This window comes from Lagopus leucura, unplaced genomic scaffold, assembly GCF_019238085.1.
Source record: "Lagopus leucura isolate 7727_CA_CO unplaced genomic scaffold, USGS_WTPT01 Super-Scaffold_100004, whole genome shotgun sequence".
NCBI classification, from domain to species: domain Eukaryota; kingdom Metazoa; phylum Chordata; class Aves; order Galliformes; family Phasianidae; genus Lagopus; species Lagopus leucura.
The window spans coordinates 20067803-20081217 of NW_024962264.1; the positions used below are offsets into that span (position 1 = coordinate 20067803).

The 13415-nt window shown below is 38.1% G+C and overlaps 1 protein-coding gene across 3 annotated transcripts in view; it reads right to left on the reverse strand.

Moving 5' to 3' along the window:
- TENM3 (teneurin transmembrane protein 3) overlaps positions 1–13415 on the reverse strand; it is a 469784-nt gene that overhangs the window by 49735 nt on the left and 406634 nt on the right. For all 3 annotated transcript variants that reach the window (XM_042870719.1, XM_042870718.1, XM_042870720.1), the window contains 3 exons: positions 8010–8156; positions 1259–1475; positions 117–236 (listed from right to left, as the gene is read on the reverse strand). In XM_042870719.1, coding sequence (XP_042726653.1) covers positions 117–236; positions 1259–1475; positions 8010–8156 — 484 coding nt within the window. The remainder of the gene's footprint in view (positions 1–116; positions 237–1258; positions 1476–8009; positions 8157–13415) is intronic.

The window sequence follows — 13415 nt, forward strand, 5'->3', positions numbered from 1 at the left end:
ATTTTTTTCACGTCTTTTGTTTCCATTATTTAATTATCAGTTTATTTTTACAAGGAGCTCTTTCATTAATGTATTCATTGTCTTTGTGCCTTAGAAGTGCTTCAAAGCGAACTTACATGCCATCTTGGCGGGTGATTGTGTATCCATAGTCTGGGTAGTGTAAAAAGGAAACGTTGACTCCAATGAGTGGAGTTCCGTCAGCAGTTAATACTTGGCCCCTTATGACAGATGCAAGGCTGCAAAAAAGATGCAGAATCAGATACAAATTTGGCTTTTATAATTCTCTTTTGAATGAGTAATAGCTAGCACAGCAAACACACACAAACATCTCCACATGGCATCAACTCTCGTTAGCAAAACCATCCCTGAGCCTCTAACCCTTCCACAAATTCACATAATTTACACTGTATAAACACATACCACAACATCTACATATAATAATTTTGTTTTCATTTGGCTAAGGTTCTTTGCTTCATTTTGACCACACTGAGCTACTAAGCCTAGTAATTCACTGAAGAATTTTAAGAATTTATAAACTAAACATTCTGCAAGTCATACCTCTGGCAGATTCTTGAAAAGTGTACTTTTCAATTATCAAAGCAATCTGTAAAACTGCAGGGACTACAAAGTACAAAATTTAAAAGAGCAATAAGGAACATTTGTGCAACAACTTTTAATCATCTGCTGTGCCCAAACACATTAATGCTGTTAAATTACTGCAAACACAGTAGTTCTAGTGTAAATCATCTTCTTTCACTCAGTGAGATCTGAGACACCTGCTTCCTGTTACTGTTTTATTTTCAGGTCATTACTACATTGCAGAGCACCAGTCAAATAGTTTATGCAATTATACTGTCGTGCACTTAACAGTTCCATTACATTAATTCATAATTTATATTATTTAGTGAGCTCAGTTTAAAAAGTGCAGCTTTGCTTTTCCTTCTGAAGTGTTTTCACTGCTTTGATACATTTCCAACTGTGCTAACCCAAATCAACTGGTTAAATAAAGATCTATTTAATCATTAATGAAGTGCCTGGTTAGAATACAGGTACCACGTATGGTAAGCAACCCAGAGGCACCAACAATCTGAATTTTGCAGGTATTGAGATAAGCACAAGTAATCTGATAAATAGGGAAAAAATGCTTTTGCCGAAAGTCATTGCATGAAGACAAAGATCACAATGGATCTTCTACTGCACACCTCACATGCTCTTCAACTGTTTCAGTATGCATGAGTAAAGGATGAGTCATGCTCACCTCTTATTGAAAGGACTTTCCCCAGGTATGACATGAGTGCTGTCTGCTCCAATGAGAAAACTGATCCGGTCATAAAATGCTTTAGCAGCTTGCTGAGATGGTGACTGTTGGCTTTGGCTGATAATATCTTGGGGATCTGGTAGCCCACGACAGTAAGGCTGATTTTGGCAAGAGCTCTGTAAACAGCAGTCAGGATCCATACAGTCAACCAGTCCATCTGTTGGCAGAAATTCAGAAAAATGAACAAACTTTCTCTGGCCCTTTGTATGCAAGTGAGTCGGCTAGCAGAGAGATTTAGAAAAAGTATGCAGTAGGAAAGAATATTAATAATTAAGATTTTAATGAATGCACTTTCAATTAAGGAAAAATAAGCCTGTTTCCACTGAGTTCTTAAACTCCCATGGAAATCCTAGCAGGTTCAACGTGTATAAATTAAGTGTATTTGTTTGATTCTTCTCTATAAACATGTGGAACAAACCAGAAAATGAAGGCAACTAAGGCTCTGCATATACTCCTAGCTTATAAATATTAAACATTTTAGGTGGGTTTCAGTAGCTTTTATCTGGGGTTATTTGGCTTGCTAGAAAAAAGAAACAAGGAAATCCCACTCCGCTGTTTTCCTCAACTTTTTCAGCCCATCTGTGCTGCAAGGATCTTTAAATATTTCACAGCATTTATCAAGGTGAATTCCTTTATACTTTGGCAGGAAGGTTTTGTTGCTAGTGGCAAAGGCAATTTCCACCACTACTTTGCATGTAAATGTGTAAGAGAACAAAATCTGTATTTAACCTTTAGATTTTTTTTTTCCTGAATAAAATGATGAGGAATGCTGGCCACTATAAACAAGATTTAAACATGCGGGTGCTTTTATGCTCATGTGCTGAAATATTCACATATAACGAGCAGTAGATGTGTCACATCGCTGGAAATCTAATTTGGTGAAAGATTAAAATCAAGATCAAATTGATAACTACTAATTTGCTGTAAGTAAAGTCGCAAGGAAAATGAGCCTGGAAATGTCAGCGACAGAAAATTTCTAGATGAATGTAATATGGTATCACATTCTGATAATTGTTTCCCCCAAAGAATGGCAAGACTGAAATAGCTCAAACATTTTATTATTCCATTTATATTACAGAGGGAGCTTGCTTGCTGCACTAAACTGAAAAATATACCAATGCAGCACTCTGAGGAAGCTCACGACAGCTTCTCTTACAAAAGAACCTCGCTTTATAGTATAACTTCTTTCTGCAGGGAAAATTATCATCCATTTTTCTGTTCAATCACATGTTGAAAGAGTGTAAGTAAACAGAGATCTTCTAAAGGTATTCCTCTAAGAATTGCCATGCTATGTGGATCAGTTAGAGGATTGGCAAAACAGCAAAGGGCTGGGATTTCTATTCTTTTGCACATCTAAAATTCTTATTTAACTCAGCTGACATTGAAGTCAGTTCAAGGAAAATAAAAGAGATGAAAAAGTCATCGTTATATATATCAAAGCTTAAACTTTTTCAGAGAAAAGAAACATCACTGATTTTTCCTGGGATGAGTGGTTGATATGCCTGAGGGTTGTGCAGCCATCCAGAGGGAGCTGGGCAGGCTGAAGAAATGGGCTGACAGGAACCTCTTGAAGTTCAACAAAGAGAAGTGCAAAGTCTTGCACCTGGGGAGGAACCCCCCCAGGCACCAGGACGTGCTAGGGGGCAACTGGCTGGCAGGCAGGTCTGTGAAGAAGACCTTGGGAGTTCTGGCAGACACCAAGCTGAACACAAGCCAGCGATGTGCCCTTGCAGCAAGGAAAGTGCTGATGTCATATGGGGCTGTAAGGAAGAGGGATACCAGCAGGTCATAAGAGGTGAACCTTCCTCTCTGCTAAGCCCTGTTGAGGCCACACCTGGAGTGCTGGGTTCAGTGTAGACTCTCCGGTAGAGAGAGACCTGGACATGCTAGAGAGAGTTCAGCGAAGGGCCATGAAGACAATTAAGGGACTGGAGCACCTCTCTCCTCTGAGAAATAGTCTGAGAGAGATGGAATTGTTCAGCCTGGAGGGGGATCTCATCAGTGCATATAAACACCTCATGGGAGGGTGCAAAGTAGATGCAATCTGACTCCTTGCTTGATACCCAGCAGAAAGCCTACAGGCAATGGGCACAGGCTGGCACACAGGAAATTCTGTTTAAACATCAGAAAAAGTTTATTACTGTGAAAGTCATCAGATGATGCAACAGGCTGCCCTGGGAGGATGCGCAGTCTCCATCCTTGGCGATATTCAGAACCCAGTAGAGCCCTGAGCAGCCTGCTCTAGCTGACCCTGCTTTGAGCAGGGACTAGACAATATCTAGAGGCCTTTCTAACTTCGAACCATCTGTGACTCTAGTGATTTTCTACAGTATCATTCTTGTATGATACGAAACCCCTTTCCAGCTGAGGTGCTCAGCTCCCTTGCTGGTTTTAGCTCTAGAAGCCTGGCTCAGTGTCAAACCTGGGGGTACTGGTGGTTAAAAGCATAGTTTTGCTTTCTTATATCTCTGTAGGGTCTCCCAGGCAATATCTGGTGCAGTTGCCAAAGAAATGCTCAAATTTAGTCATTCATCTTTGTTAGTTTATAAAAAGCAAATGTACATCTGGAGTACAGTCTGCAGGTCATAAAACTGCGGGAGATTGACACCTTCTGAACTAATCAGCTGGAAATGCATTTTTACAAGCCTCTCTGCTAACATCAATCAGAGGAAGATTCTCATTTTCACCAGCCCAGATATAGGGATACGCTGTTTGTTATTTTTCTTCGGAGTTTATCAGCATCTTGCCCAGGCGAGTGACGAATGGTTATGAATCTGGCTCCTTATAACTTGAGAAAACATTTTTCATTCTTTCTCTGTACTTATGTGGCTAGAGCTATCTAGTACCACTAAGATGACTATTCTATTGCACTGTGTGAAGCACAGTGGTATTTCCTTTCTGAGGAAGTCCTGTGAAATATCAATGAATTGCATTTAGCCTGAAAAATGAGGCTTAGCTTAACACTAGCTTATCAGTTACATCACTCAAATGCAATAGGAAAATTATACAGAAAATAAACACTCTTCTAGCCAGCTGGACAATCATTATAAGCCTGAGGGGGCTATTTCTCTTTTTTTGCTGTTGTTCTAGATGTAAGTGGTTCTTCTATATACAACACACATAATGACTTCATTATTGTCTCTTCCTGGAAGACAACTTGTGGACAAAATTACTCCTGGGTACAAGTTCTGCCACTGTCAAGGGGAGCTCATGGCCAAGGGCCTACATCAATCACGTTCTTGATAAGTAAGCTGACTGTATTTTTAGGCAGTTCAGAATCTCCATAAAGTGAAATTCAATCCCTGTATCAGAGGCACCTGCCTTTGAAGCTATGATGCTGGCCATTCCACGAGAATGGTTTCAGTGCCAGTGGCACACAAAGCGAAGAGACTGGAATGGACAGAAAACCCTATTAACAAAACTCTGTTATCCTCGTGTAGCTCAGTTTTACAACAGGGTACATTGAGTGGACTCAATTATAGACAGCAAAAATGATTGCCTTTAGGAGCAGCTGGTCAGAAAAGCCACAAAAGAAGAAATAGCCCCTGATTTATTCCTGAGCAGCACACAAGTATCTTTTTCAATGATCCTACTGCAGTATCCCTGTAAGCGTACCTTTGGGTACTCAAATTAGTCTGACTTTGCACTGTGACAACAATAATCCTGAGCAAGCCATCCTAGCCTATGCAAGTAATTACAAAAATACAGCAGTGCAATGCTGAGTAGGATTTGCTTTACTATAGCATTTATTTTAATAATTATTTTAATAATTATTTTAACTAATAAAACACTGTTAATAGTCCTTTCAGTTCCGCTGGTGGAAACATGTAGCTACACTTATTAATTGAATAGGAGCTTGTAAAAAGCAAGCCTAACAAAGGATACTGCTCGATAAAGACCTATCTAAAGAGTCAACAGATTTTGCTTCCTAAAGTGATGACAAAACACAGCTCACTTAGTCAAAGTCTAATAGTGACACATTTTTTTCCAAGTAAAGCAGCTAGGGCTCTTCCAACTCCAGACAACTCTAACTTCCCCTGTTTCAGAAAGTCATTAAGAGTTATGTCAGACACATTTTTTTGTGGACTGCTGAAATGTAAAGAAAATCCTGTAACAGACTGTCTAGCTCGATCACGTGGGAAAATAAAGAGTCATCCTTGAAGGGAAATGATTTATAAGACTTTCAAAAATCTGTATTAAAAGGCAGACAAATAATCATCCTATTATATGTCAGTAGATTCTAGATGGGAAAAAGACCAAGAATGCCTTGATGCCATTAATGTTTCTTATTAGGAATTTTTCAACTGAGGTCATTTGAATGCTCATATTCATGACATTCAAACAACAAGTCCCACAAACAGCTAAGCATCAGAGGAGCAGCAGACATTGTTATTAATGAATTATATTAATATATGAGAAACATTTTATCCACTTTATGATGAAGCAAACATTAACCACAGCATCTCTATTAGCTAACAACTACGCTAACTTCAATTACACCACTGCTGAGCCTAGTGTGATATAGATTGTGCTACCTGCAGTTATCAGTATAAATTCAGCATAAGTGCTCAGATAACCTCATGTCCCATTGTAAATAAATACAGCAAAGGCATCCGTGTGCCATTACCCACAGCTGTTTGGAAACTGGATTGCTTGCTTGAGAGATGAGTGGGTTGGCTGCACATACTCTTGGAAAGGGAAGAAATGGCACTTCTCTTTCCATGTGGGTTTCTGGCAAAGAGGACTTTTTATTTGGTATGGTTCCAATTCTTAATTTAATTTAATTGTTGCATTTTAACTCTGTTTCTCAGACCCCAATCAGAGACAGAAGCGAATATGCTCCTTACTGAGGCATACACATTTAAAACCAGGTCCTCTGAAAAAGAAATGCTGGTGACAAATAGCATTACATACGTCAATCGCGGCAAAACAACTGTTTAGCCTAACCCCTCCCAAAATTTTGCTGCTTAATGTCTGTAAAGGAAGTAATGAAAAAAATCAAAAGAAAAGAAGCTATACAAACACTAGCATTAAAGTTTTATTTTTGCAATATCATTCTCTCTCTTTGAACTTTTAAGTCGTCCTCTTAGATACTTTCTGCTCCAATTCCTCGTCCTGCTTCCGCTTTTTCCTCACAAACAGCTATTACTGCTTTCAGACTGAAGGATTATCTCCTTTTCTCTTGTTCTGCTTAAGTGCATTCCTGCTCACCTTGCTCTTCTTCCTCCTGCTGTTGTTATCTGCTGTTGACTCTCCCTCTTACTTTCTGATAAATCACGTCGTTCTATTATTCTTAACACTTACTGAATCTGTTTTAGACCATCTCTGGGATTTCACTTTCCCCTCTTTTTTCCTACCAGCTATTACTTCTGTCCAGATTATGTTCTAACCTAGTTTCTCTTCCCCCTGGCTTTGTCTCTTTTCAGACTTGCAGGTTTCTCCTTCTTTCTTATGTTATTAACCCCCCAGCCCATGTGAACTCCATTCTCTGAATATCACATCTCTGCATGGAAATGCTACTGATAGCTCAGTCCTCTTGCACCCTCCACAAACACAGAAATTTGGCTTTGCACTAGCTCACTGTACACCAGACTGCATCATATTCTTCAGGCCCCTGAGTGTGCAAGGTTCACTCAAAATATAAAATATTTAACAGAGAAGTGTGGTAAATCAAAAGATATATAAAGCAATGAATACCACCCCTCTTTTGACTGTATTTTCCATAAGAAATAAGAGCTACTATTATTTACAGACTGCGATTTCCAAAATCCCAACTACATTCCGGATACAAGAGAAAACAGCCTACCAACAACAACGAAGGCCTTTGCAAACTAAAGCTGAAAAACAGTCAGCCACAGATGACATTATTAACATCTATATTCCCTAGCGGAGTTTCTTAACTCTGGATCAGAAGGTGTTAAAAAAGTAGTTAATGAGAGGGGAGGGGGGACAGAAAAAAGACAACAAAAGTATTATGCTGATCTGCTCCATGGCTGCATTCATATTTAATCGTGTTTTGGTGGTGTTGTTTTTCCACCTGCTCGATTCTGGAGTCCTGCCAAAGCCACAGCCCGTCTCCTTTCCCTACCCTACAACGATGATTGCAGATTGATTCCTTAAGTCAGCAGTTCTGCCTGCATCTCACTGCAGATTGTTACCTGTCACCCGAGTGACAGACTGCAAGGAAGCAAGCCAAAAAAACCCCCAACAAATGACTTCTGGGAGTGTCCTGTCAATTACCTGAGCATTCACGGGCTACAGAGGGACAAGAACTTTCTAGATTGGGCAAGCAATTGTTTCCAGCAATAGTATCATAGGTCAAAATGTAAAGTCCCGGCCTTTCCTCTAGGGATCATTTCCTTGTGAGGTCACTGAAAATTTGCACTCCTTCCTTTTTTGTTTTCCCTGCTACAGTTCACTGAGTTGAAACGATGCTTTATTCCACTCTAAAAGAACACTGCAGGAAAACTAAGGTGACACCCATGATCTTCTAAGTACCTATCTTGCCTGTCATAAGCATCTTGCTAGGCTTTGCTGATACGCAGAGCATACTGCAGTGTATTTTTACAGGCATGAGAGCTAGTAAAGAGTGTGCATGGTTCTCACAGCAGTATTTTTGCCATATGACTGTAAAATCTCCATTCCTCAACACATTCTCCCCAGTTTTACAGATCCAATTGGTGTATCTTACCTCCCTCGTTGTCTTTACTGTCAGTGCACAGAGTTTCCATGGCCACATCACAGCCTGCTCCCCTCCATCCTGGCTGGCAGACGCAGTGCCAGCCATTCTGGTCCAGTGTGCACCTCCCATTGCTATTGCACAAGCCGGGGCAACCCTCTGTTGAAACAGACAAAGAAGAACATCACAAGTGATTTAAATATTGCAATTATTTCAGCCAAATAAAAGATACAAACAAGGGACACTTACTAGGAACAGGCCTTTTTAACAGCACAAATACTGTAATTGCACATGGAGTGGAACAGCAACATTACCTGGGGAACGTAATTCTGAACAAAGTGGCATCTTTGATTGGCCTGACACTTGAGACACCACTTACCTGTACAGGCAGGAAATAAATGCATCAATCCTCTAAATACCTGTAGGCCAGACAAAATTAAGTTTGTTTTTAATTTTTGTTAATTTCTTTTTTTTTTTTTTTCTTTTCTTTTTTTTTTTTTTTTTTTTTTGGCAGAGTAACGAGATGAGTGCATTGTGCAAACAGAGCTGTATAAAAAGCATTTTTCTGTGCTCATAGAATTGATTGTTATTTGCTCTCTGTAGTATTGGTTCTTTACAAATGTTGAAACTCCCTGTTACTATGAACGAATCCCTCCAAATCATTAAGCAGGAAAGCGGGTATGTTTTAGGCATGTAATAAAAGAGAACGTTAACTTTATCTGGTCTCAGAGTTGCCGTATATTCATGTGAAATTACAGTGCGCTAAAAAACTGCACAAAGTATAGGCTGGTTTTAATGACTATACTTTATGCCAGAAGTACATTCCTTTTCACAGAATAAGCAAAGCCCAGGAAATAGTGAAGCAGCTTAGCATCTATTCTAACAAACAGTAGGATTCAGGCTGCATACGGATGGGACAGGACCAACAGGATTTCCAACTAAATGTAGCTGTGCGTATTTGATTACTTAGGACGGACAAAATGAAATACCATAAGGACCACAATAAAACATTGATAGACTGAACAAAAACACGGTAGTGACGTGCTTCAAGACAGATAGCAGAGAGTGATTTTTTGTGACAATCTCCCTAAGGCTTTTGTGCTGTTACCTTTATATCCTATCTTGTCTGCTTTTATGGCCAAGGAGGGAAAATTTGGGAAACAATTAAAATAATTTAATATATATCCAAAATGTATAATTGTTTTCAGTCTAACATTACATTAAAAAAACAACAACAGTAGTTGTCACTTCCTAGTGATGAAATCTGGCATGCAGCCAACATGATCTGTATGAGAATGACAACACTATAAATATGTAGATTTTGGCGTTCCTTATCTATGACTATGATAAGACACTGACAGAAGCAAGAACAGATATGGCACTAAGTATCTGATGAGAAAGTGGCTAGAAATCAGTACTTTTGGACACAACCATTTCCTGCAAACTTTTATATATGTAAAAAAAAAAAAAGCTAAGCAGCTAAAACATTTCTCTTTCTAGAACTGCTGTCATTGTGAACTGCTCTACTGACTCACTCTGGTTAAACTTAGTCGAGCTTAGAACGGTACTTTAGAAGGAACAGTTTCTTCTTTCTTCTAACAAATCTTGAATTTACAGACTCCTTTCAAATTATAAACACTCTTAGAAAAACTTAGAAAGAGTGCTTCCCTCTCATCAAATTACTCTTAGAAGATGGAATCAGAGGATTCTCTTGTGAGGAAGCATGGTGATGCTACAGTTATGGTTGCATGCCACCAAGCCAGGCTGTGATTAGTCTTGCTACTCTTTTTCTTTCAGACTGCAGCTGCTAATTGTATTTGTTGACATACAGAGAGCTATCTTTTCCTTAATGTTTCTTCTGTTTAATTTATGGAAGACTTACATATTTAATTCCCCTACTGATAGAATGTTTTAGGAGTCAACTGGTTACATTCAAGACTTATTGTGTAAAAGCCTGGATATTGCCATGAATATTGCCATATTCTAATGGAAAAAAGAACACAAATAAGGAATAGAGAAGATAGGGAAAGAGGGGATGGGAATATTTTAAACATTTTTTTTTTTTAATTAACTTTTGACCATAACTGAAGATACAAGAGTCTTTGCTGTTTCATGATAAATATTTAAATCCTTGATCCTTTCAATTGAAAATGTCACATGGAGTATACAAGCTTTCTCTAGCTTCAAACAAAATACACGTCGTAATTCTCTATAGATTTTCTGCATTCAGATAAACAAAAGCTTAAAATCCTAGGTTATACTACTGATTTGTCTATATATAAACACACATATCTATAATTAGCCTGTTCTTTGGAACTAATGACACTTGTTCTATGGCAAGAAAATTGCTTTGCTTTATTTCCTAAATGTTTTCTTTTTTATAGGTAAAGATCCAATGACAAAACTCACAAAGAAACAAACCAAACAGCAAATGAATGCTATCTTCAGTTTTTGGCTCAAACAATATCTAATGCATGTATATAGTTTATATAGAAACATATAATAACTGATAAAATGTCGTGACATAACATAAGCAAGACTTCATTTTTAATCATATGAGTTGAAAGTAGTATGAGTTAAATTTATAATCCATGGAATATATGAAAGAGACAATTATTTTGCCGATCTATTGTGTTTGTCACTATATATTCATATATTAAAAAATACATGTAGGTATAGGCATGTTATCAAAGAGCAAATTTACAGTACCTTTCACTATCTTATCCAAATAGTGAGCTTGAGAATTAGAAAGAAAAAAAAAACAGACAGACATTTCAGAAGTGTCACATAAAACAAGAATTGTTCAGAATTCACATGCAAATCAAGCAGGTGCACTTGACATGAGAGGTCTTACATTACAGAATGAAAATGTATTTCTCATCCTTTAAAAATGCAAGAAATTCTCTTTTCAGCAAACATAGTCTATGATTCAATGAAACTGTTTCAAAAAGGAAGCCTGCGGAGGAAAGAGATGCTGCATTTCTGACAGTAGGATTTTCTTTTTTCTTCTCACTTCTCTTCACAAGCTTTGATTTTTACGTATAACAAAACTATAATCAAAACTAGTTAAAAAAATAATCCAAATTTCAACACAATATAGGAGCGATCACTTAGCTTTTGAGCTTTAAAGCACTAACCATACTGGAAGATCTTGGATTTGCAGGTCATGTATGACTCTGACAGCATAACCAGCGTAATATGTCAACTCCGGCTGGATTAACGGTATTTTTAGGAGGAGGAATTCAGCCACCATTATTCTTCTGAGCACACACACACCGATTTTGCAAACAGATTAGACCACATACATGAGGTGAGAGAGGGTGTAGTGAGGTTAGTAGCATAGTAATCCATGTCATTTGGAAAAATGGGTGAAAATTAAACTCAGACTTTAGATGTATAAAAATAAGTAACACGGTACATCCGAGAATAGGAAGACTTATTTCTTATCAGTTACGCCACTTCAAATTTCTAGAAAAAATTGAGGACAGATGGATGAATGAAAGACAGCACAAGATGGATTTAAAGCAGTGAGCCTTTCTTCTAATACATGAAACACAGCAGAGATGGGCGGTAAGATCCTTACTTTCAAAAAACAGACATTAGATGCAGTTATGTGCAAGGGATACATACAACAAAATCATGCGGGACAGGTCCACTGAGGGCTATCACACCCAGATATCTACACACGTTGCAACAAGACACTACAGAGCACTGCAATGGAGATGAGCAAAGCTGAGCCACCAGTATCAGCTTCAGTCTCTCATTCTTCCTATGGATAAGATTTCCCAGCAGAGTTCATATGGGCAAACTTCAAGAATTTGTCCTTTTCTAAACCTGGGCTGGATGGCGAATACAATCTGGCAAGCACTGCTTACTGGAGGTAAGAAAGGCATTTCCAGCCATGGACTTTCCTCCTGTTTGGCTGAATGGCGAGCGGTTCTTCGCAAACCCAAGGATACACAGACACACCAAAGACACAACCACTGCTACAACTTACAGGCGGAAACTTTTAATCTTTGCCTCTCAAAGAAAGTATCAGATAGCCACTGCACTGTATGGTTTGCTTTTTTTTTTTTTTCCCAGTAATGGTAAGGTTAAAGGGAGACAAACTAAGATGACAAAAACATCAATTACAGAACATTTAGAATAGCAGCAACAAAGTACCTTTTCACATAAACCACAAACAAAAACAAAAGTGATACAGCTGCATTTCAGGGTGGGTAAAATTCTCCTCTTACTCATCCAGTATAATTCCCCTTGCTCCTACGCAGCTGCTCTTAGAATAGTGCAGCACTGGAAAAACCAAGCTTTTTTTTCCATAAAATGGAAGCAATTAGGTCTGCCTGGGGAATGCATCTGTCCACCAGTGAAACATTAAATGCCTCCACAAACATCGGGAGAGGTAACAAAATGGAACATATAAAAAAAAGCCAGGCAACAGAAATTAGTCCCTGCAAATAGGCCTCCACATGTTATTTCCTTTCAGAAATCCAGTGTGCATTAAAAAAAGAGAAGGGATTCAGGTTTTTTTTTTTTTTTTTTTTTTTTTTTTTTTTTTTTTTTTTTTTTTTAATCCAGTAGCCTTTAAAGAATTCAGTCCCAGACCACTGCACTATAACCTGTATACCCCTACATTAAGGGCAATGGTAAAAACTACTTTTGTGAACATGCACTATCCTAGAATCAAAAAGCAGAGAACAAGAGACCAGAAACAGTATAATTTTGTAGTGCAATCTAACTAGCCGTACTGTCTTCCGTATCTTCATGGCACTGCAACTGAAACAGAGATTAACCCCATACAGACTGAAGTACTAAATACCTCTCTGCACAGTGAACTCTTTATGGGATTTAGAGCACTTTGGTAGGATGGAACATCTCAGCAGTTGCTCCTCTTCATGATATTTAAATATCTGACACATATGGGTTAGATTAAATCCTTAAAAAGTCTAATAAACTAGTTACAGGCCAGATAATACATATGCAACAGGTTTTTTTTCTTTTTTTTCTTTTTTTTCCTCCAGGGTTTACAACTGAAATTTAAAGCTTTGGTATTATTTTAAGGAGTTTGTTCCATCTGTAAGTCAAACAAAAATTATAAAGTCTGTACATTTTTTAGAATGGCCAAAATCCAATACGTAAGAGGCGGTCAATATAAAATACAAATGGTGTTACCACTGTGTAAGTGTAGGCACACAAATAGGTGGCAGACAAATGTGTTTTAAAAATAACTACTTGCAAACAAATTCAAACATAACATGGCATATTTCATTACCAGTCAGAACCCAGACCTTTTTTTAGATATAATGTCTCCCATTACTTGCCTACTAGAGTCAGTGTCTCCCTTAGATTATTCATATGCTACTTCTACATACGACAGAATAGCTGCAGAATGAAAGTACATATTAAATCCATTTATCC